Source organism: Phacochoerus africanus, chromosome X (genome assembly GCF_016906955.1).
Source record: "Phacochoerus africanus isolate WHEZ1 chromosome X, ROS_Pafr_v1, whole genome shotgun sequence".
Lineage (NCBI taxonomy): Eukaryota > Metazoa > Chordata > Mammalia > Artiodactyla > Suidae > Phacochoerus > Phacochoerus africanus.
The window spans coordinates 11,670,059-11,695,042 of NC_062560.1; the positions used below are offsets into that span (position 1 = coordinate 11,670,059).

General features: G+C 44.8%; 1 protein-coding gene across 2 annotated transcripts in view; it reads left to right on the forward strand.

Annotated features, from left to right (window-relative positions):
* Nucleotides 1-24,984, forward strand: part of FRMPD4 (FERM and PDZ domain containing 4) — a 198,334-nt gene that overhangs the window by 96,184 nt on the left and 77,166 nt on the right. For both annotated transcript variants that reach the window (XM_047764466.1, XM_047764467.1), the window contains exon 3: nucleotides 4,773-4,875. In XM_047764466.1, the coding sequence (XP_047620422.1) occupies nucleotides 4,773-4,875 (103 nt within the window). The remainder of the gene's footprint in view (nucleotides 1-4,772; nucleotides 4,876-24,984) is intronic.

Genomic DNA, 24,984 nt, shown 5'->3' on the forward strand with positions numbered 1-24,984 from the left:
TTCAGTAAGCTCATGACAAACTCCTTCGTGAGAAAGCAGAAAAAAATTGTATTAAAGTTTCCAAACTTTAATTCAGGTTCGTTCAGGTGGGTGGATTCTTTTACAAAGATGTGCTCCCCTCCCTTTCCAGTAGGGGCAGAATTTATTTCCCTACTGTCCTGCTGTTGGGCTGGACCAGGTGACTGACTTGGGCCAATGGCATATTAGCAAATATGACATAAGCAAAGGCTTGAAATAGGCTTGCGGAGTTGAGCTTGTTTCTTGAGTTGCTGCCATAGCCATCAGAAGGGTTTCCCTAAACAACAAGGTCCTATTGTCTAGCACAGGGAACTATATCTAGTCTCCTGGGATAGACCATGATGGGAAAGAATATTTTAAAAAGAATGCGTATATGTATATGATGGAGTCACTTTGCTGTACAGCAGAAATTGGCACAAAATTGTAAATCAACGATACTTTAATTTTTAAAAAAAGTTTCCCTGAAATGGCTGCTTCCGCTTCAACCTGAGCCCCCAAAATGAACACATAGGGCCACCAGCCTGCAGCCTAAAGCGAAGTACAGCCTGACCTTCGGTGTACAGCACAACCACCCAGCCAGGTCTGATCCTGATCGGCCAATCCACAGTTCTTCTAGAGACCCATAAGCATGAGAAGAGACCCTACTGAGTTGCGGGGTGTTTCGTTACACAGTAAATGATGATGATGATACAGTGTGTGGCAAATCTCTTAAACTCTGCCACATGATCAGGTAGGTAATGTACCTGGCCTCAGTCATTGTCATTAGAGTCTACAGATGTTCCACATCAACACAGTTGAGTATAATAGTTGATGACGCAATTGCCTGCTGTGGACGGCCTTTGTTTTTCCAGAAACAATGCTCTTTTATTACTTATTTATTATTAGTGTCTATGCATTTATTTTAATGGACTTGGATTTATTTTCAGACGAAAGCAAAAGTATGTCTGTTTCTCTCTAGGATTTTGCAAATCAGTCACAGAGTTCAAACATAAAGTACTGCAGTCAAGAGCACCGACTCTGGCATGAGACTGCCTGGATTTGATGGTTATGAATCCTGCCTCTGTCTCTTAATTAGGGTTTTTTTTTAGCTTCTGTGTTAACTTCCCTCCATTTCAGTCGGATGTAACTTCTTTCCATCATTTGGATAATGAGGAACATAGTATCTACCTTCTAGGGCTTGGGAGAGGATGAAATGCATTAGAAACGTGTCAGCTACATACTTATTCCAGGAATGCTTACCATCGTCATGGTCGTCGTTGTTGTTGCTTTAAAGTAGTTGGCCAGTTGAGTCTGTCAGTTAAGGAAAGCCAATGAGCGAGCTAGTATAGTTTTTTTGTTGTTGTTTTTTGTTTTTTTTGTCTTTTTGCCATTTCTTGGGCCGCTCCCGCGGCATATGGAGGTTCCCAGGCTAGGGGTTGAATCGGAGCTGTAGCCACCGGCCTACGCCAGAGCCACAGCAACGCGGGATCCAAGCCGCGTCTGCAGTCTACACCACAGCTCACGGCGGCAACGCCGGATCGTTAACCCAGTGAGCAAGGGCAGGAATGGAACCCGCAACCTCATGGTTCCTAGTCGGATTTGTTAACCGCTGCGCCACGACGGGAACTCCATAGTGTAGATTTTTAAAGTGAATTTCATTTTTCATCATTTTGACACATTCTGCCCCCCAGGCAAGCACTGCAAATAGAGTTAACCCTTTAGACTTGCACAGAGAAGGAGTTTCCTTTTCAGTCCTACCACTGCCTTGCCATATACCTTCTTAATCCATCTGCCGAGCTTCTTGCTTCATTAGCTATAGGTCACAGTTTAGTTCTGTACGTGGGCTTGTCAAACTTGATTCAATTTGAGAATTTTAATCTCCAGAGAGATTTGTTGTTTGTTCTAACAATGAAAGGATACGTGTGCTTTTAGAAAAAACAAGAGTGTAGATAACATGGAGGGTCACGTTTTTTAAAAATCACCTGAGTTCCTACCACCAAGAGGTTTTTTTGGTTTTTTGTTTTGTCTTTTTAGGGCCACACCTGCGGCCTATGGAAATCCCCAGGCTAGAGATCGAATCAGAGCTGCAGCTGCTGACCTACACCACAGCCACAGCAACACTGGATCCTTTAACCCACTGAACAAGGCCAGGGATCAAACCCGCATCCTCATGGATACCAGTCAGGTTCTTAACCCGCTGAGCCACGATAGGAACTCCTTTTTCATTTTTTTATAGTTTTATTGAAGTATAGTTGGTTTACAGTGTTGTGCCATTTCCTGCTGTACAGCAAAGTGACCCAGTCATATACATACATATACATACATATATATACATATATATGTACACACGCACACATTTCCTTTCTTACATTATCTTCCATCGTGTAAGAATTTTATACATGGAGAACATATGTATAGTAGGTCATTCTGTGCATACATTTGCATATATTACATATCACATATAATGTACTATATGCATGCGTGTACACATATTTTGTCCTCCTTGGGGTCCCCTTTGGCATGAGACGCTGTAACATCTCTGGTTATGAAATTCTCCACCGCATGTGTCCTCCTCGGAGCTGACTGGAGACTCAGGTCTTGGTTTTTGTTTTGAGAAGAGTGGAAAAAGTGAAAACTAAGGTCGAAGAGCCCGGTTTCTAGTCATTTCTATGAGTGAAAATACTGGTCCCCTAAACTGTGCCTCTCAGAAAATGGCTCTTCCGAAGTCCTAAGTGATACCAGTGGCAAGACCACATTTTCTGTAGTAGGCGAGCCAACCTTCGGAGTAAAGGGCATGGGAGGTCTCTGAAGTGAGTGTGCCCCGTGCTTCATGTTCTGGAAGGAGCTGGGTGTCACTTGCTCCCATAACTCATGCTTACACAAGGGTGTTGCCATTTGCTCAGAAAGCCTAAGTCAGATACAAAACTACGTCGTGTCCTTATGCAGGTGGTTCTCTCATTAGAGCAGGTAACATCTGCCATGCAGACAGTTTGAAGATTGTTCTCTATCTGACCAGCATTTGACTTCTAAGCATTTGTTTGACTGAATCTGAGTGATCATCCGCACGTAATCCAGTCATCCTCGAGGGTCCCTCCCATGATTTTCTGAGTCCCTCGTGCATGCCAACACGGAATCTCAGCTCCCACAGCTGGAAATGAATACTTCCTCTCTCTGATACAGGGACACGTTAAGGTTTTTCTCGTGCTCTCACTCCCCAGAAATAAGACACGTGTCTCCTCTAGCTTGAGTGACACAGATGCCAAGTGGCTGTGGGTTCAGAACAGCTGAATGGCCTTGAGTTCCACATTTGGGGTGTGAAGTGTTCGTTTCAGTTGCGGAATGAAGTAAAAGTGATGCTATTTGAAAGATAACATTTCAGTTGCTCCTATTATCCAGACAGACCTCCGGAGGTAAAATTCAAATCCCAGTACCATATGGTCCCCCAGTGGTATTTGGAGGGTGATTCTATTTGACGTGTGAAGACAGTCCATGTTGTCATAGCATTTATTTTTAGGTTTTATTTAATACAGATGTGTGCTGCTTGCACCTGTGACTTTGTGTGCCAAGAGACCTGGCGGTGACCAGTTGTTGAGTTATAGTAGCACATTCAAAAGAGATAGGGGCCACCCTGACCTCGGAAGGATCCCCGACCTAAGCCAAGCTCCAGTCCTGTCTTTCCGGGCAATTCTTTCTTTTGAGTGTGCCTCAGCTCAGTCATTACATGGACGGGATTATTGCATTATTGAGGTTACTAGCTAAAGCACTTAGCCTGTTGCCTGGTGCACAGTAAATGCTCAGCAAATATTAGTTCTCCCCCCACCTCCTCGGAAAAACGACTGAGAGAGGCTGCAATGGATCAAGATTAAAAACAGGACTCCTTTATCATCACATGTGAGCCCTGACACAAACATCCCAGCACAGTCCCAACCACAGACGTGACCAAACAACCTCATCTCCCAGCTGGCACGGGAGGCTGCTGCTTCGTTATACCCATCCCAGCTTTAGCCCTGCTTCCTTCCACCTCCCTTTCCGACGAGAATTACTAAGATGCTCCTGACAGAATTACCCTCACTTCCTGAGAGCAAAGCCCCCCGCTTCCTTGACCCCTCCTCCCAAAGCACATAGGCCAGATCCTCCGAGCCCTTCTCAGCAGCCTCGTGTCGAGCTGCCACACACTTCCCCTCAGCGTGCCATCTCTCTGGTTGTGCAGAGCAAATAAATGTACTGTGCTCCAGGTGTGCCCAGCAGGTTGCAGCTCTGGCTGCAGGCATCAGCCCTGCCAACTGGCTACCTTTTGGAAGAATACCTTCTTCTAGGGGCCCCGATACTCAGAGTGTGGCCAGCTGGCCAGCAGCAGCAGCCCCTGGGACCTTGTGAGGAACGCATCTGGTCGCCCCATACTCCTCCAAAGCTACTGAATCAGCCCAGGGTGACAAGGTCCCAAGGGATTCATATCCCCCCTTCAAGTGTGAGAAGCATTGCTAATCTCCACCTTACCTGAGCCCCACCTCCAGAGATTCCGATTTCACTGGCCAGGGTGTGGTGGGGCCCTCAGGAGCTTGCTTGAAGCTCCCTGCTCCCCAGGTTTTGTCTCATATTGAGAAGGATGGGGCAGAGACCACGAGTGGGTTTGGTTTTGGCTGATAGGACCAGTTGGTCACAAGGCATCATGATGGGGAGAGGAGGCCACGGCTGGCCGGCTGGCTGGCTGGCTGGCCGGCTGGCGGGATTACCACTGGTCTTCTCACCTGCTCTTCACTCTCATTTGTCTCCAGGAGGCCCCTCCGAGGGCAAGCTGATCCCAGGAGATCAGATTGTGATGATTAATGATGAGCCAGTCAGCGCCGCACCGAGGGAGCGGGTCATCGACCTGGTCAGGTAGGTGACTCACTCACCTGAGCCCCGTCAGGCAGCTGCTCAGCTCTGAGACCTCACCTGGCAGAGAAAGGGCTTCCCATGGGCTACTTTGGGGCAGAAACACAAGCTGACATGTTCACCTCAAAAGTGTTGGTGACACGGACCTCTAGGGTGAAACACCAGGCTCCGTAAACACAGAACACCTGCTTGCCCGCTCTGTGCTAACATTCGGGGTACATAGCCTTCACCTTGAAATCTCTTTGACTCTTATGTCCATTGCTCTATCCAAGGGTTGCATTTTTGTTTCCTTCCAAAATTACTAACACATTGATATTCCATAATCAAGGTGATCAACATGCAATACCTGAGCCCAACTTAAGGGATGCATAATTTTTTTTTTTTTGTCTTTTTGCCATTTCTTGGGCTGCTCTCACGGCACATGGAGGTTCCCAGGCTAGGGGTCGAATCAGAGCTATAGCCACCTGCCTACGCCACAGCCACAGCAACACGGGATGCGAGCCGCGTCTGCGACCTACACCACAGCTCACGGCAACGCCGGATCCTTAACCCACTGAGCGAGGCCAGGGATCGAACCCACAACCTCATGGTTCCTAGTTGGATTTGTTAACCACTGCGCCATGACGGGAACTCCAATGCATAATTTTCTTACGCATAATCCCATGGATGCACAAACACACAGTTCAGTGATTTTTTTTCATACTTGACTGGGTGATTCATTACTGAATATTGAAACCATCAACCAAGGAAAAAGGGTAATTAGGTCAAAACAAGGCCAGTTTAAAAATGTGCTGGGTTTATTAGTTTCATTTCAGCATAGATGTAAATCATTTGTTATGTGATATGCTTAAGGGAGCACCAGAAAATGTATTTTATGTGATGTTAAAATATTGGGCATGGATTTTCCGTCCTGGCTCAGTGGAAACGAACCCAACTAGCATCCATGAGGTTGTTGGTTCAAACACCTGGCCTCACTCAGTGGGTTAAGGATTCAGCGTTGCCGTGAGCTGTGGTGTAGGTCACAGACACACCTCGGATCTGGCATAGCTGTGGCTGTGGTGTGGGCTGGCAACTGCAGCTCCAATTTGACCCCTAGCCTGGGAACTTCCATAGGCCACACCCATGACCATTAAAAAAAAAGTGTGAAATAAAATATTGGGCAAGGATCCCCTCGAAAGCCCACTAGAGTCAGTCCTACCATGAATTTAGTGCAAAGGGGTCTTTAGACGTTTTCCAGATGAGGCTTTGCCTTTTTAGATGAATGAATCCACTCTTGCTGCCAGGCGTTGAGGGATAGCGGCTTGTGTGACCTTTGTCTTTTATAAAGACGTCTTTATAGACAAGATTGAAGCAGAAGCTAAGGCTCTCAGAACACTTTAAACTGAAAAGGGCATCTTTTCACATTTATGGTTTCTCATAACAAAAGGTACATCTGTACCCTGAGAAAGGGGTGTGTTTCTGGTGTTTTCTGGAGAAAGTTTCTTTCCCAGGCTTAGTTCAGCTTCTGCTTTAATTCGCAAGTGCTTGATAGTCAGGCACTTGGGAAGAACCTGGACAGGGATGAGAAGACAGAAATAGAAGTGGAGGGGGCTTATTTTTAGGGTGACTCACCGGCCCAGTTTTAGCACAGAGAGGCCACATCCTGGGACACCCGTTGGTCCTGGGACAGTTGATCATCAAACGTCCTGCTCCTGAGCAGGCCACACAGAGTGGGGCCCTGGCAGCTGGCCAGCCAAGTGCCTGTCCTCATGGGCGTCCAAACCTCCAAAGGAAGGAAGGTCTCACGACAGGAGCCAGCCCTGGGCACACAGCCATTATTCCTGGGGACCTGGGATGCAAGGATAGGGGGTGGCTCTGCATTTTGGAGCCCTGGAGCGGAAGCTGCAGGGTGATCCCTTGGGACCACTTCTGTCTCGGGATATGCCTGCTTGTGGGCAGGAATGCACCTCGTGCAGGCGGGCACGAAGCCTTCTGTGGCCTCGCATCCTGGAGTGCCGTGTAGGGCTGATGACAGGTCACATGGCCATTGTGTTTTCCCCGAGGCACATGCTCCTGTGATCAGTCCTATTGATTTCAGTGCTCAGAGGATGACAGAGGAAATAAAATATCTCTGTTCGTGTTTGCTGTGACTAAATTGCCTGCTGCAGCATGGAGATGGAGCAAAAGCTCTCTTCAGAGGGGGAATCGTTTCATAAGCAATCCTCCCGGGACACCTGGGAAGATTTTTTTTTTCCCCCAAAAAAGATTTTCTTTTCCCCTTCCGGTTTCATACACCGTGGACGAAAATGGCGTCTCTGTAAACAAAAGTCTCGGTAGGACTTTCTGTGTAATGGAGCTCAATGAAGATTTGTTGACTAGATGAACCAATTAAAACAGGAGATAGCAGACGACAGCTTGCAATCCCGATCCAGCCCACGAGCTAAGAATCGTTTCTACCATTTTTAAGGGTTGGGGGGGGGGGAATGAAAGAATATCTTGTGACACAGAAAAATCGTATGAAATTCAAATTTCAGAGCCCATAAATACAATTTGATTGGAAACCAGCTGTGCCCGTTCATTGTCACAGGACCTAGACTGCCTTGTCCCTCCCATCACCCAGCTGCATACCGGTGGCAGGGATGTGTGACCAGCAGAGACTGACATTGTTACTCTGTGGCCTTGCCAGAGAAGGTTTCCCAACCCCCGCCTGAGGGCATAGGAAGGTAACCAGGCACGTTTTCTTCGATGAAGGCAAATTGAGATGAAAACCCCAAGGAATGTGTGCAGACGATTTCGCTCAGCATAGGATGGTGATGATAGCAGATTCCCACTCACTTGATGAGGGATCGTGGTGTGTTAAATGGACTGAAGTGGATGGAGTTCCCATTGTGACTCAGCGGCAACAAACCTGACTAGTATCCGTGAGGATGCGGGTTCCATCCCTGGCCTCGCTCAGTGGGTGAAGGATCCGGTGTTGCCGTGAGCTGTGGTGTAGGTTGCAGACGTGACTCGGATCTGGCGCGGCTGTGGCTGTGGTGGAGGCTGGTGGCCACAGCTCCAATTCGACCCCTAGCCTGGGAACCTCCATATGCCTCAGGTACAGCCCTGAAAAGAGGGAAAAAAAAAAAAAGGCTAATAAATAAATGGACTGAAGTATACAGCAGGCCGGCTTTTTTCTCAGCTGAGTCCTCTCAGAGTGAACCGTGGCTCCCCCTTCTGATTGGCACTAGGTGTCACCTCCCTCCATGTCCCTGGTGCCACATGCTGGCTCTCGGGTGAAGCTCTTCTGTGGATTCTGTGGGAGCAGGACAGGAGCACAGCCTGTGGCCGCTGGTTCCCCTGACAAGACCTCTGGGCTGAGGCACCAGCCAGACCAGCTCCTCTTCACGATGTTCACTTGACCTCATCCCAGAGGCGAGGACAGGAACTCTCACAGGCTCCTGGCCCCTCTCCCTGCTGCACGGCCCTCCCCCACCCTTTCCAGAAGGAGAAGGGGAAAGGAGGCAGTAGCCAGCAGAGGCCCATCACACAGGGCCTCCTCTTAGAAAGTTGTGGCGAACTGTCTGTGTGTCCCATGGCTGGTGTCTCACTGGTGGGTGACAAGGACGCAGTTTAAGTCAGGACTGTAGCTTGACATTGTAGAAGCAGGTGACCCGGACCCCATGTTCCATGAGAAGAGAGACCTTGTCTGTGTTGGACCAATGCCAGGTCCATAGGAGATGCCCACAAACGGTGTGCTGAGAGGGTGGGGGGGCTCTAAAGAAAACGCTTTGGAAACACCCGAGTTAGATGGTGTCCCCCAAGCTCTCCTGCAGCTGTTCCCTGACTTCAAACGTCAGCTAACAAATCCATTCCTCAGAAAGCATTGGTTTTTGTCCCCGACTTAGGACACACTTTCTGGCACCTACTGGAGATGCAGGCCACCGAGCTAGGCACGGGGATAGGTGAGCCACAGCCCAGTCTCTGGGGAGCTTACGTCTCATCTGTTAGGGTGGGACCCCTCAAGACAGAGCGGCCCCCACATTGAGCACTTAAGGGAATGTCGGGCTTGAAAGGATTTCGCTAGTGATAAAAACACATCGGCCCGAGTGCTCCTGCGACTGTGAACATGTGTCATCCTAAAACTTACTCTCTTTTAATCTCAAGGCAATACATTTACCTTTATAAAAGTAACAGAATACCTGATTTTAACCAAATCAATCTAAGTACAGTGACACAGTGCGAGTCACAGAAGTGAAAGGCAGCTGGTGGTGGAGTCCGTACTGTAAGGGAAAGCTTCAAACTCATTCAACCAGAATTTTGAAATAATGTATTTCTCGCTCGTGCAAAAGTTCATCCATTAGACAATTTTCCTGTGCCTTCTCATCAGTTCAGTCATCTATCTGCCATATGTGTACTAACCTGAAAATTTAGCTCTGGTAATATAATCTCTTTTTTATTGGGCTTCTCAGCCAATACGTGTTTCAATGTCTATATCTTACACAAGATAAATTCCCCTTCTGTTTGATAAACTATCCCATTTTCTTGGCCACTGAGGAAATTTGGGGAAACACTCATCATTTTAATAACACTGTAAAATTCTCTCTTTAAAAATTGACATCCATTCACTTGCCTACGTGATTTGGTCTTATTTTGCTTTTGTTCCCCCCATTGCCGTATTTGCACGTGGATCATTTTTTGTTTCCAGATACATTTGTGTTTCTTTGTGGATTATTTTTCTTATCATTTGCCTGCTTTAGCATAGAATTTTTTTTTCCTTGAGAAAATGAAAGCATTTCTTAGAGACCAATTTACTGCTATAGTAACCACACTTGGGTTTTTTCATGTAGCCTCAAAAAGAGCTATAATTGCTGCACTGAAATTAGATGAGTTCCGTTCATTTCATAGGTTTCTAAATTGTTAACTCTAACTCATACTTTGTAGTGGTGGAGGACTGAAATCTTTGAAGAATTCATGCCCTTTGCAAATTACCATATCTTTCTTCTTTAAAAGTATCCGAGGATAATCTCCCTTGGCTTTTCACAACTAGGCAGATTAACTTAAAACCATCTCCAAAGTTTTATTCTGAAAAACTATGGTGTATAATTGCTCATAGACACTATGAATCATGCCCCATCCCCCAAGGCTAGTCAGTCCAATTAAGTTCATTTTTGAAATTAATTTCTGTAATTCATTTACAGTGCTTACAATTACTGAGCATTAACTAGGTGGCAAATGTAATATAGAGTACTGTGAATGTGTAAATACCTAAAACGTGATTCCTGCCCTCAAGGAGGAGACTACTCATTCATCGCACTGTGTTGAAGAGTGTGAGAGGCTCTGGCAGAGGGTGGTGTTGAGTAGGAATGTTGAATGGGGATGGATGGAGACACGCAGGGATGTAGTGATGGTGGCACAGCCACTGGTCCTTAGTGAAAGGGCAGGTTTATGCATGGAGAGAGGGGTGTAAAAGAGATCTCCCTCTTGTATTCCGGTAAACCCAGACCCCCCTGAGGGACACTCCCTTTCCAGCTGGCAGATATGGAAATAGCCATCACCCAGAACCGCGACCTCAAATTTGCTCCTGTCTCCCCTTAAATGGCCTCCTCAGAGCAGCAGCAGGACTCCTGGCTCACATGAGGCTGAAGGCATCAGTCTTTGGGATTAGAGAGTCACTTGAGAATCTAATCAATACCATGGACTTATCCCTCCACTCAGAAAAATCCACCTGTATACACAGTTTTGCATGTAATACCAGAATGTTCTTTGACACCGCCCCCCCCCCCCCAGCCATGGCCAACCCCAGTTTTAGAGCCGTAATAGCTCTTAAAGTACTGGCTCCCTTTCTCTCCCTTCATCACTGCTGGAAGGTAGCTTGGAAGAGCCAAGTATGTGAGCAACTAACTCATCTTAACCCTTTCCATTGAACAGTAGAAGCTGAAGGCTGTCCGCCACATAGGAAGAAGGCATAAGGTTTGAACTAGAAACTAGTTCCACCTTCTCCCATCCTCTGCAATAGGACAGCTGACTCTCCCTCCATCTTCTCTCTCCACCTCACTTGACTATTCCTGCTGATCTTACGAGTGGGCTGTGCTACAGCCATGGCCACATCTACAGAAGGTTGCCCACAACTCTCACCCCTTCTGCACTGATAACCTGAGTTGTTAATATATCTTATATACTGACTAATATATATAAACATATGCCAAACAGTGAAAGATTTTCATTTTAAGACCAGGAAGACTTTTCTGGAGGACTTGTGTCTTCCTGGAACACGTACAACCCTACAAAGGAAATGAGCCAGCTCACTTCCACCATCAAGGTCATAGCTTTGTGTATAACTTTTAAGGATAACTTTTTTGGCACTTCAAGAAAACAATATTATTGGTGGTATCCCAACCAATAATGACGATGAGAGTTAATATGTATCAAGTCTTTATTCCATGCTAAACCTTCTGCTAAACACTTTTCCTTAGTGTTCAGACCAGCTGCCCTTACATGGTGTTTACCATGCCCTGCCCTAGGTGCTTTTTGGGTATTACAACTCGATTAATCCTCACAATGGTGAATGGATACCATGCTTCCCTCTAATTCACTGATGGGGAATTGGAGGCCCAAGGAGATTAAGGGATGTGCCCAAAAATCCCTTGCCCAGTAAGCGGCGGAGGGAAACCCAGTCTGGCACATGGATGAGTGCTCCTAACCAGCTCATCATGTGAATTCCTCAAAACAGCCCTGAGGGCAAGAACCATTTATTAGACCCACATTACAGAGTGGAAACTGAGGCATAGAGAGGTTGAAGCTCTTGCTCAGGGCAAGGGGGAGGGGGCATGCAGTGGGCGCCAAAGAAACCCACTACAAATTACTGGGACTTGGTGGTCCAAAGGGAACCAAACCAGCTCTCTGGCATCCAGTCCCTACTTAGTGGGCCCAGCGAACAACAGAGCTGTATTTGGGCTCTGGAACCTGGGGCTTAGTGCCTTCATAGCATAGGCACCTCCAGTTTCGGATTAGACACCAGTAGCCCGCCTCCCATCCCAGGTTGGCCAGACATTCATAGTAATTTTAGTAGGAAAAGCTCGAGACTGCCTGCTTGTTGGGGTCAGGGAAGGGGCGGGGGTGAGGAGCCTGGCAAGCTTAGCAAGAGCAAAATAAACCATTTAGAAGGGACCCATCTGTCAATTAGATCTCAGCACGTCTGTCTTTTTATCAGTCACTCCTCATCAGAATGATAATGGCAAGTCAAATCAGATCTTGTTCCAGGGGCACTGTGCCTGCAGAAGAATCTATTAGGAAGGTCACCTTCCTGCCTAATTTCAGTTGGGCTCAGGGGCCTCACGGTGCTTCTGAGTAAGATCACAAAGCAAAGAACATCCACCGCAAGCATCAGGCAGATAAAATATGCACGATGATGTAAGATATAATAAGGCCTTATTAGAGAAGAACCAGCAAGCAGTTGCAGGGAAAACACAAAAGAACAGCCCCTCGGTATGCTGACGCTAGAGATTGTGGTCTCACCTAATACACACTGGCAGTGTACACATTTTCTGACATTGCAAATTACAGAGCCCTGGGGAGAAGGAGGTTGGCTATTCTAGAAAATGGAAAGTGTGGGGAAACATTCTAATATGGATAAAGTAGGAAAAGGGATTTAAGCCCATAGTTCATAAAAGTTATAATGGCATACAGTGATGAAAATGAATAAGAAAAATGGATGCCTTCTGATTAGTTTAATGTCCCTTAGATTTTCATAACCGTCTCCCACTCTCTCATTAAGACTCTCCATTGCTGTGGATGCTTTTATACAACTCATGAATGGAAAATGAATGTTGGAAATGGAAGAAGCAGAGAAAAATGGAAACTCGGGCCTGCTTTCAGTGATCTACTGAATGTCTTAACTCGTATTAATTTAACAAGTACCTTACTTGTATTAAGGGGAAAAAATGGAGGAAGATAATTATTGGTCTTATGCCATGTTCTATTAATCCTTTAGCACTACACATTTATAAATTATTCCATGCCCTTTGTATAAGTAGCTGAAAAGACAGAGAAATTACCTTGATGAGCCTGTGGTTAGAACATGCTGGAGATCAAGGTGTAAGCTTCATTCCCAGAGATTTTGGTAGAGGGTCTTAGGTGCCCAGATCCTATTTTTACAATACAGTGCAGGGTGTGGTTGGCAAAAATCTCAGACCACACACTCAGATGGGCAAGAAGCGAATTGTTATGTATCTGTTATCTATAATAATCCAGATTTTATTTCAAATCCTTATGAATGTGTCCATTGGTCAACTCATCCTTCTTTCTGGGGTGTTGAGTCTTCATTAAGGAGGGTTGGTGTAACGGAGGAGGTGCTGGGGGAGTTGAAGTGTGTCCACTCTTTGGCCTCATCATCCATCTCACTAGAATTCGCTGAGCTATCTTTGGGCCCACCTGGTCCTCCTTTGATCACTTCTTAGGCAATGAGCCACCATGTCATCCTTTGTTCACCACTGTCAACCCTTCTGCAGCCACTTCTCTGTCATCTTGGGTGCCACTGAGCCATATTGGGACACTGAAAAATTCCAGGGCTAATTCCCTCTGGGAGCTCGTCACCTTCCGGATTGTGACTAGGAAAGAAGACACAGGTCACGATGCTCTTTAATTCCACGAAGCTGTGTGGGCTTCCCAGTTGATGCTTCCTGGAGGATCTGCTTCTGAAAAAAGGGGGAGCATGCCTGTTCTTTCACTGGCACCTGCCAATTGCTTCTCTTCTGCTGGCCCTAAGACCCACTCTATCTCCTCCATCCTCTGACTAGTCCCCATTCTGGAGGTGAGGCAAGTTTATTCTCATTTATTGAATATCCTTCCTAGCCTATTAATTCCCCCCACCCCTACCCTATTATCCTGTTACCTTTCCCAGCCCTTACTGTGTTCCTGGAGCCTAGATATTTCTGTACTTTCTTTTATTAGAACCCTTCCCCGGAATGATGTGTGTTGTGTGGTCAGCTGACCAGATGGGCAAAGAAACAGAGCTGGCCAAGCAAAGCAAAGAAATGGACATGGAGGTGAACATCAGTGGGTATTTCAAAATATTGTCCTGCTACCCAATGAAAAGACCTATGTGGAGTTCCCGTCGTGGTGCATCGGAAACGAATCCAACTAGAAACCATGAGGTTGTGGGTTCGATCCCTGGCCTTGTTCAGTGGGTTAAGGATCCAGCGTTGCCATGAGCTGTGGTGTAGGTCGCAGACACAGTTTGGATCCTACGTTGCTATGGCTGTGGTGTAGGCCGGCAGCTGTAGCTCTGATTAGACCCCTAGCCTGGGATCCTCCATATGCTACAGGTACGGCCCTAAAAAGAAAAAGAAAAAAAAAAAAGACAAATGTATCATTTAGAAACCAGAAGAATCTGAATTCAAATCCTACTTCTGCCGTGGTTTAGCTGTGTGTATCTTTGGACAGGGACTTCATTTCTCTAATCCTCAGTTTCTTGACCTATAAAATGAAGACCTAGGAGTTCCTACTGTGATGCAGTGGGTTAAGAAACCGACTGCAATGGCTCAGGTCACTGTGGAGGTGTGGGTTTGATCTCCAGCCTGGCACAGTGGTGGAAGATCGGGCATTGCTGCAGCCATGGCATAGTATACAGCTATGGCTCGAGTTTAACCCCTGGTTTGGGAACTTCATATCCCATGGGTGCAGCCATAAAAGGAAAAAAAAGAAGACGACCTATCTCATAGCATTGCTGTGAGTTAGATAAACCACAGAGAGTAAAACTCTCAGCAGAGTAAAGCTCCCGGCAGAGTAAGAACACAGGAGGAACTCTTCATAAATTTGAGTTACTGTTGTCTTTATCCAGGTTACCATCAACATCGTTGCTTAGAATTTGCACTTCGAAGGCTTTGTCTAAGGGTCAGAGGAGGTAATGTACAGGACTCAGATGCCACCCTTGCTGCTCTTGGGGCACTGGAGCACAAACCCAGATTTCAACCCAAATCAGAGAGGATCCTGGGTAGAAATTTAGTCTTTTAGGTTGAACGTAATTTGGGGAGCAGTTCAAAAGCCCTGAAACTTGGTTTTGCAAAGGCAGCCATAGCTCACCCCTGGAGTGCTAGGACCCAGCAGTGATTGGTAGTGAACTTGACCTGGGGGACCACACAGGTGTGCTACAGTGTGATGATGTGGTGGCTGGAACGAGAATGTCGTGTCCGATGGGTGAAGGGGGTGTGGAAAGATTTGGGACCATTAGCATGTGCCATCATGCGGGTGAGATTAGGTTAGGAATGACCTAAATCAGGGGTCAGCAACCTCTTTCTGCAAAGGACCAAGTAGTAATTATTTAAGGGTTTCCAGGCCATGGTCTCACAACTCAACTCTGCCATTGTAGCACATGAGCAGCCGTAAATAATACGTAAACAAAGAGGCATGGCTGTCTGGCTATAGCCCAATAAAACTTTATTTACACAAGCAGAAGGGTGGGCCAGATTTAGGTCACAGAGTATTGTTTGCCAACCCCTGACTTAAACCAATGAAACTTAAAGAGACTTGATCTGAAGATAAGAGGACATAAAAGCAGAGAAATAAAGCAGAGGGTGCTGTGCCTTTTTTTCTTTTCTTCCTTTCTTTCTTTCTTTTTTTTTTTTTTTTTTTTTTTTGCCAGCAATAATAATAAAGATCAAGCAAATGTTACGAACTTCCTGGCCACCTAAAGTCATTTTTGAATGGTAGAGAGAAAGGGAAAAATGATAAGAAAAACAAATAGATAAGCGTCAAAGACTTTTGTGGTGATTTTTCTGATCCCCCCCCAGTAACTTCCCAAAGTTAATTACTCCCAAATCTTGATGTACTGAAATGTACATATATTTTTACTGTAATCTCTACCACCCAATGTTACCATTACATGTGAACTTGTCTTTCTTTGTCACAAGTCTGTGTGTTTCTTCATGACGGGGACCAGGATCAGGACAGCACTAGCTGCTGTAACACATCCAAAACTATACAAAGATTCAGTCTCTCTAGGAGTTTAGTCGTCCATCACATAGTCAGTAATGGGTGCTCCAGCTTGCCAGGCAGCTCTCCTTAAGGAGGTAAATCTGGACACCCAACTCAGACCCTTTCCACGTTGTGACTCTGCCATCTGTGACCCGTAGCTCCTCGTTTGTCCCTCTTAAAATGCAGAAGAGGAAGAGGAAGGAAGGGCTGTGGATGACTCTATCTACACAGACCTCAAGCCAGAAGCAGGTCCATTGCTTGGCTCCTGCTTTTAGCCTTGACATAGCGTATGTCCCAAGCGTCTCTCCATCACTCTGTGGGTATCACTTACTCTGTTATCTCCATCTGCCTCGCTTCTACTCACTTCACTCTTCTCAGTCTCCTCACGTCATCTTAGTCTCCATTCCTGAAATTTGAAATAAGGCATTTGGTGAGGGGTTGAAATGATCATTTTAGAATTAACCTGCCCCCGTGTCTTCATCCAGTGTCACATCATAGAGCAGACATAGCCAGAGTCATCTAGTGTCACATTGTGCAGCAAACATAGCCAGAATCACGTCGCGCCCACCCTTAAGATGATCTCGAGTTTGAGGTTAAACTCAATAACCGAGAGTTCCCATCGTGGCGCAGTGAAAACAAACCCAATTAGTATTCATGAGGTTGCGGGTTTGATCCCTGACCTTGCTCAGTGGGTTAAGGATCCGGTGTTGCTGTGAGCTGCAGTGTAGGTCACCGATATGGCTTGGATCCGGCGTTGCCGTGGCCGAGGTGTACACCTAGCAACTGCAGCTCTGATTCGACCCCTAGCCTGGGAACGTCCATATGCTGGCAAGTGCAGCCCTAAAAAGCAAAACAAACAAACAAAAGAAACTGGTCTTTCCTCTGGGAAAGGAGATTATTTACTGCCCTTCTGTGGGGGGGCTTTTAAGGGTTGTTTTTATGCCCTAAGTTTACACAGGAACTTGCCGATAAACACCCTCCTCCTTTCCTAACTGGATCAGGGTCCAAGCTCTCCCCACGCATCCCTTTCTTATTGTTAAGCTTCGGAGAGTGTCACAGTGCAGAATACGCCTGCATCTGGGAGAGAGGTGGTCATGGTTCTATGCCAAGCCTCTCCAGACCAGCTCTGTCGCTGTGGGGTTGGGACAGCTTGATGGTCCTCACCCCTCAGAAGGCGCGGATGGGGAACCAAAGGCATTCCATCTGAGCCGTTCTTCACTGCACGGCTCTGTCTTGGAATGGCAGGACATTGACCACCTGTGGCCTCCTCCACTAAATCCTGATGGTGTTTTCCACTCACTGGGGATGCCCCCGCCCCACTGAGGAGCACTGGAGATGATTGTTAGGAAATGTTTCCAGCTTAATCGTACTGTGATCGTTAGTGGACACACACACACCCTTTTCTCAAGAGGCTGCAATTTTCACATTCCTGCAGAGGAATGGTTTCCCAGTGGGTGGAATGTTCCAAGATGGCAGAATATCCATGAGATGGTTGAGAAGAACAGAGGGAGGTAATGAGGCTAGGCCTGTCCCTGTTCCCAAGCAACAGAGCCAGGAGCAGGGACCAGGGAGGTAGCAATTATCAAGATCCACCCTCTCCCTCCTGGGAACCCAGCTGGTGTGGTAGCAGAGACCCCCGTGTTCATAAACAGGATGGTAAGACAGTGGATTTTCGTTATAAATAGGACCTATAAAAATGTTCTGGCTTATAAATCTGAGGCAGAAAAGGATTCTTTGAACAAGGAAGAGACAGAGATTTCCTACTCCCTTGACACTCTTTTCCTACTTTGTTTTTTCATGCAAACAGAAGCTGCTGAAAGAGGCACTTGAACTGAATTTTAAAAAAAAAAAAAAAAAGGAAAAGGGAAGCAGCCACTATTTATTAAGCCCTTTTATGGGCCACATACACACATCTTGGCGCATCTCTGTGATTGAGCGTAATTGGATTCATTTATAGTTAAGGAAACAGGATTAGACAAGTGCTAACTGAATGCAGGGCTCTGTACTCTACTAGAAAGTTCTGTACATTGTTCAAGGTCAGTTCAGCAATACTTGAGGAAATCAGGAACTCAGCCCAATGTCCATTGTGGTGGGCACCTTCTCTTACTCTGTGTTGTCACTTGGCCTCTCCAGGACCCTTGGACACTGAGCAACCAGGCTGTGGTAGATGTGTAGGTTCAACCACCAGAGGGCCTTTTCTGAATGGTGAGAGCTGAGTAGCATCCCCCAGGACCCTGGCATGACTTAGGCAAGAGAGGAACTCTCCTAAGACTGAGAATGGGTTTCCCACCCGCCAGCTGGGCAGGAGTTCAGAGTAAAAATACATTATTTAGAAATTCAAAGAAATAGGAGTTCCCCTTGTGGCACATCGGAAGCAAATCCGATTAGGACCCATGAGGTTGTGGGTTCGATCCCTGGCCTCACTCAGTGGGTTGAGGATCTGACATTGCCACGAGCTAGTGGTGTAGGTTGCAGATACAGCTTGGATCCTGCATTGCTGTGGCATAGGCCATCGGTTACAGCTCTGATTCCACCCCTACCCAGCCTGGGAACCTCCATATGCTGTGGGTATGACCCTAAAAATACAAGAAAAAAAAAAAAGAAGAGAGAGAGAGAAGAAAGAAAGAAAGAGCAGTCAGTAAGCCACTTGATAACAACTTAAATCATAAAATAGACTCATTTTCGCCATGTGATACACGTGTTTAGACAAAAAATTCCACCCCCCAAATTTGTAGATCTTGTCATTTAGGCAGAAGTAATTGTAACACATTCAGATTCCAAGTAGGATTTCACTCTGATTTCAGTATCTCTGCTTTTTTGTATTCTGAGTATTTCCGACCTACACAACCAAGGTGAAATGTGTTACTGATTCTAGGTCAAATAATAATAAAGGACCTAGGGAAAAAAAAAAAAAAGACAGGTTATTTTTTCCCTGTGTGAGAGCTTATCACTGTTAAACATCTTTCTTCCCCCTTTTAGCTCCTTGCTGTTGTTCTATTTATATTTTTATGCACAAAATAGTCTACATCTCTGTGTCTAATAAATGGGATTGCTCTGCGGGTTGAGGATTCTTGGCTTTTTACAAGAAGCATGCCAGAGCTGAATTTTCATCACATGCTCCGAAACCCTACCCCAGGGTGTTTTCATTTATATTTAATGTTAAATCAAGGATATTAGAGGTGGAACAGACTGTTCTTCGTTGAACCCAATCAACAGCCTCAGTTCTTTCTGGTAGAACACTTCGGGGTATCTCGGTAACTTGGAACTTGGTAATTTTAAAACTGAAGAGCTAAACACAATCACAAAGGAAACCTCTTTTGGGATTTATAATCAAAAATACCACGTTTGGGGAAAGCTTCTAAAAGTACGAAGATTAAAAAAAAAAAAAACACACGCACATTTCTCACCCTTTAATTTCCTGCATGTATTATGTTTCTTAAACACAGTGAGATACCGATTTCCATTATTTGACAAAGTAATACAATATGTGGGAGACCCTTAGCAGTAGCCTTTCCCTGTAATTTGTTTTCTTTCTCCGTGAAGCCCCTCTCCTTGGGCCCTCAAGTATACAGTATGGCTTTAAAAGTAGCCTGGCTGTGATGAATAAGAACCTTCAGGCTCAAGTGAAGTGGAATTCAAACTGGATTAAACGAAAACACGGGATCTGTAGGCTCGTGGAACTCCAAAGGATGTAGGGCAGAGTTGGTCAGGCATTCGGGGCATTCGGTATGAGAGCCAGCAGTATCAGGACTCCTTCATCCACCCCCTCTTTCATCTCCTTTCCCATCCTGGCTTCTTTCTTGGGAGAGTCTCTTCCACTAGTGGTGAGTCGAACCACAGCTTCAGACTTGGATGCCACTAGCTTCACATCCTGAGCAGGTGAAAGACCATGATTTCCTTTGCACATCCAACCACACTTCCCAGACAGGACTTTCACTGGCCCGGTATGGTGACACGCCATCCCTAAACAAATCAGTGCTACTCAGAGAGTGGACTATGCCCAGTTCGGGGGTGGGGAGGGGGGGCGCTGGTCCACATCATATGATGGAGATGGGATCAACCTACCTGGATTTTCCCTGGGGAGGTTGCTTCTGCAGAGGAAGTCTGGTGCCTGCTGCTCGAAGAGTAGTTCGGCAAAGGAAACAACTGCCACTACAACTGGTTACTCTTGGCTCTGGGTTGTTTTGGACGCATTTTATTATGGAAAATGTTGAACAGAATCCTAAGAGTAGAGAATAGCACAGTCAACCCCTGTTCCATCACCGAGCTTCGAGAGCCATCAACTCATGGCCAGTCGTCCACACCCAAGACACTGTCCCACCCTTTGATGACATTGAATCAAACCCCAGGCACTGCATCATTTCATGTATAATAATTCAGTATGTATCTCTAAGGAATAGCATTCGTTATAAAAAATAAAACCCCACAATAGCCATATCACACCTTACAAATTAAAAATATTTTCTGAATAGTATCAAATATCCAGTCAGTACTCAAATTATCTTCCATGGTCTCATAAAATAATTTCCTATTGCAGTATATTTGAATCAAGATCCACATAAAGGCCATGTATTATGATATGTCAATATGTCTTGTGGAACTCTTGTAATCTGTACTTTGCCCTTCCATTTCTTTTTATTGTCTTTTGAAACAATTTCTATATATTTAAAGAAACAAGTTATTTGTCCTGTCAAGATGCCCAAAGCCTGAATTTTGCTGACTGCCTCCCAGTGTGTCATGTCGCATGATCTGTCCTCCTATTTTTCTTCTCAGAGTCTGATCTCTCTCATGGAAGATGCTGTGTATTTTCATCCTCTAGAGGTGCATGGTATCTGTGTCTCATTCTATGCTATAAGAAATTACTGATAATCTTTGATTTATCCATCGATGAGTGATTATAAAGAAGCAATACTCTAATTCCCTCATTTCTTCTGAATAACTCTGTAAAGAGGAAGTGTGTGATACTACCCTGAGAAACTGTTCATATGAAAGACGGACAGATACTTGATTCTGTCCCTTTATTCACCACTTTTCACAACCAGTCTTCAAAACAAATAGTTGTGGAATTCCTGTTGCGGCTCAGCGGGAAATGAATCTGACCAGTATCCAAGAGGATGCAGGTTTGATCCCTGGCCTCACTCAGTGGGTTAAGGATCTGGCATTGCCGTGAGCTGTGGTGTAGGTTGCAGATACAACTTGGATCCCGAGGTGCTGTGGCTGTGGTGTAGGCCAGCAGCTGGAGCTCCAGTTGGACCCCTAGTCTGGGAACTTCCATATGCCGCAGGTGCAGCCCTAAAAAGAAAAGAAAGAAAGTTAGTTATATTATTGGCATTCCCCCAAAACAGGTTGGTGGGGTGTTTTAGGTATCATTATAAACACATGGATTTAAGTATATTTGATGATTTAAATTAGTTAATATTATTCTTCTTGTTAGAGCTCCGTTTGTCTCATCTTTGGTCACTGAGAGCCTGTTACAGAGGGCCACTGAGTCCTCTCAAGAGGGCCCTCATGGTCTCTCTTAGTGTCTTGACTTCACGATGAGATAAGATAGTCAAGGAGCCATGACTCCTTCCAATGGGAGGTAGCATTTAGTCATCCAAATGCTAGTGCACTCATTGATAAGGACAGAACTAAGCTATTTGTGTGCATTTTTCAAAAATAAAATAGATCATGAGCTCATACTAGTATCATAGGTTTGATTCACATTCAGGATCAAAGTTTTTATATAATTGCTTCTGTCTTAAATCTTTATCTCCAATTCTTAGTGACCCCATCATCATTTCTCAACTTGATCCCACACTACACACACACACACACCAGCCTCGGAATAACAACACTACTGCAAATAACCTGATTGCTGAACACATTTGAAGATTTTTTTTTATCACAGTCTATTTGTCTTTATGGCCCATCCCACAAGGATGTTCAAAATACTGTTTTCAAATCACTTGAAACAGTTCCTCTCTGTGTCATTCTGCCTCTAACTAAATTCACAGGTACAATTATTGTATTTATAATTGTTAAGGATGGCTCTTTGGTTTTGTTTTAAAACTCTGTAACCATAACTGCCACCAGCTGGATACCCAGGTTCTTTATTTCACTTTACAAGCAAATTTTAGGGATTTTCTTTACCTCTGCTTTATAATTATATATATTTACATGATTCCCAAGTCAAGTGTACAAAATGTATATTCAAAGAAGTACATGTAACTTCTATCCCTATCCGCCCCTCCCTTTCCCTTCCACATATGTAACACTTAGTTTTAAATTTTATTTTATGGTTCACTTTTCTTTTTTTAATTTTTTATGTAGTGATTTTTATTTTTTTTCCATGATAGCTGGTTTACAGTGTTCTGTCAGTTTTCTACTGTACAGCAAGGTGACCCAGTCACACATACATATATACATTCCTTTTCCTCCCATTATGATGCTCCATCGTGACTAGACATAGTTCCCAGTGCTACACAGCAGGATCTCATTGCTTATCCATTCCAAAGGCAATAGTCTGCATCCATTAATCCCAGTCCACCCTGCTCCCTCCCCCTCCCCCTTGGCAACCACAAGTCTGTTTTCCAAGTCCATGATTTTCTTTTCTGTGGAAAAATTCAATGGTGCCATATATTAGATTCCAGATATAAGTAATATCATATGGTATTTGTCTTTCTCTTTCTGACTTACTTCACTCAGCATGAGAGTCTCTAGTTCCATCCATGTTGCTACAAATGGCATTATTTTGTTCTTTTTTATGGCTGAGTAGTATTTTTCCATTGTTTAATTAGGAACAGTAGTAAAGTAGGCAGACTGTTATTCACTTGGCTTTTTTCACTTAACTCTATATCCTCCCAGTCACTATATATATCATATCATGTTTTTATACACACACACATTCACACAAGCAGTCATTAGGAAAATGTCTACTTTTGTTTTAGTGGTTGTCATTAGGCTGACACCTTTGTGTGATAGCCTAGTTCTTCTTACCCCACCCCCTGTCCCCACCTACCCACCTTTTAAATTATCTGGCTGTTGTCTCTCGCTTTCTCACTCTGAACATTATTGATATTAGCAAGTAACCTCTTTGCCTTTTTTGTCCTCTCCGTGGACATTTGACTTGAACTATTATCTTTATACTCATAATTCATGTTAATACCTGTGAGGCAAGCAGCCACCTACCTCTGCTCTTTGTAAACTTTCTTCTTTCTCCCCCCATTTGGTGTGGATCGATGTGCAACATCCACCCTGTCGGGAGAGAGTCAATAGAGCTGCTCCCTGTTACCCTTAGAGCACCAGCATGGTCGTCATACAGGGAAGTGTGGGTTGATACCTCGATGCTCTGCCTTAGTGGCTGTCATTCTACTTAGGAGAGATGTCTGCAGCTTGTTCCCCCTGGATGGGGCTCTCCCACTTCTTGCGAGGGCCTGTAGGCAATCGGGGTGTTTCTGGTCTCTGAGTCATCAGAGCCCCTTTCCCTTCCCTCTCTGCCTCCCCCACAGATGCCTTGGTGGTGCAGCTCCATCAGGTGTTCATGGAGCTATCTCCCACGTAGTTTTGCTGGAGATGTTGTCTGTGGGTTTTTGGCTTTGCCGTCCTCGTTGGTTCCTCCCCTGTTAATGAAAGAACTCAAGGATGTTCAAAGTCTCTTTTACCAGCTTGACGTAATGCTCCAGGGGCTACAGATTTTATCAAAAAGTTTTAATTTTAGAAAAGTGTTTGTAAATATTCAGTATCTCTTATAGTCCTGTAGCGCTTTCATTTGAGTAACTCTCCAGCAGACAAATATCAACAAATAGTAATTCTCAGAGGCTCAGATGAAATCCTTCTTTTTTTGTAATAAAGAAGAAAACATCATATATGATAGAAAAAATAAAACCTAGCTGATCTATTGAGAACAAAATGTTGACAGCGTTAAACTTGTGGACATCAAACAAAGCTTAGATTTAAAAAATGGACTGCCTGCAAAGTACAGTATAAAGTAGTGTGGGAAATATTTGATCCATTGAAGGCATTGCCTCTTCCCGGATTATTTTCATGTTGTATGTTCTTTCTTGATTAATATTTATGAGTAAAGGGACCATTCACCTTCACAAAATGGGGGACTAAAAGAAAAGTTTTCCTTATCCTATCAGGTAGGCTGTAGAGCCTCAAAGAAAGAACGTAATATTTTTCTAGAACCAGTAACTAGCAGAGCCCAGGGCTGAACATAAAGAACCATTGTACCAGGACACACAGAAACCTCGTAGCACCGTTCTTTTCAACACAGGAAGGGATTCTAACCATTGCCTTTGAAGGAGAAAACTTAGACTTTTCATTTGCTTAGAGAAGATACTCAGGAGAGGAGGGGGCAGGAGAAGGTATTGCAAGACTTGTATAGTCTCAACATTGCAATTCAATAGATCTAATTTTTTTCTGCCAGGTTTTATAAGCTCTAACTCCCAGAGGCACCAGGGTGGTATCTGCCCACCTCTGGATTGAAAAAGAAACACAGAATCAGGGTTATTTTAGGCATCTGTCAGGCTGTAATTACCTCTTTGCTCAGTGAAATCTTTATGTAAGACTAATGCAGATTGGCATTTCTTCTGTTTAAAAGAATATTTCCAGTCATTCTTTTAAAAGAATGATCCCTATTAATGATGGTTATTTCAGTGTGTTTTGATAGAGAGAAAATGTTCCCAGCATGACCTTGACATGGGGGATTCTACTTTTAATCTAGTCTGTTTCTTATTTATTTGCAAACTCCAAATACTTTGCGTTTTCTTCTTGTCTTTCCGGTTCAGAAATTGGTTGAACGGCATGTGTTTAAACTTTTCAAGTAAGCCGGACTTGCCTGTAAATACCTTCCACAAAACGTTTACCCAAATTGTGATCACTAAGACCTGGGATGGAAATGACAATTTCCAGGGAGAATACCGGTTTTTCATCATGCAGCTCTTGTTCACCGTCTTAGTTTGGGCTCCCAGAAGCTGACCCTGAGATGGGAATCCATGTGCAAATGACTTAATGGGAAGAATTCCCAGAGAAAATGAATATGAGAGTGGGGAAGTAAGACCTAGGAGAAAAGCAAGCCAAAGATGCCACATCAGGCGAAGTCCAAGGTGGATAACTTTGGCTCTGTCCACAAGGGAGTTCTGGATAGCTCCTTCATAGTTGTCCCATCAGAGGCAGAGATGTGGAAAGTTTGTTCTC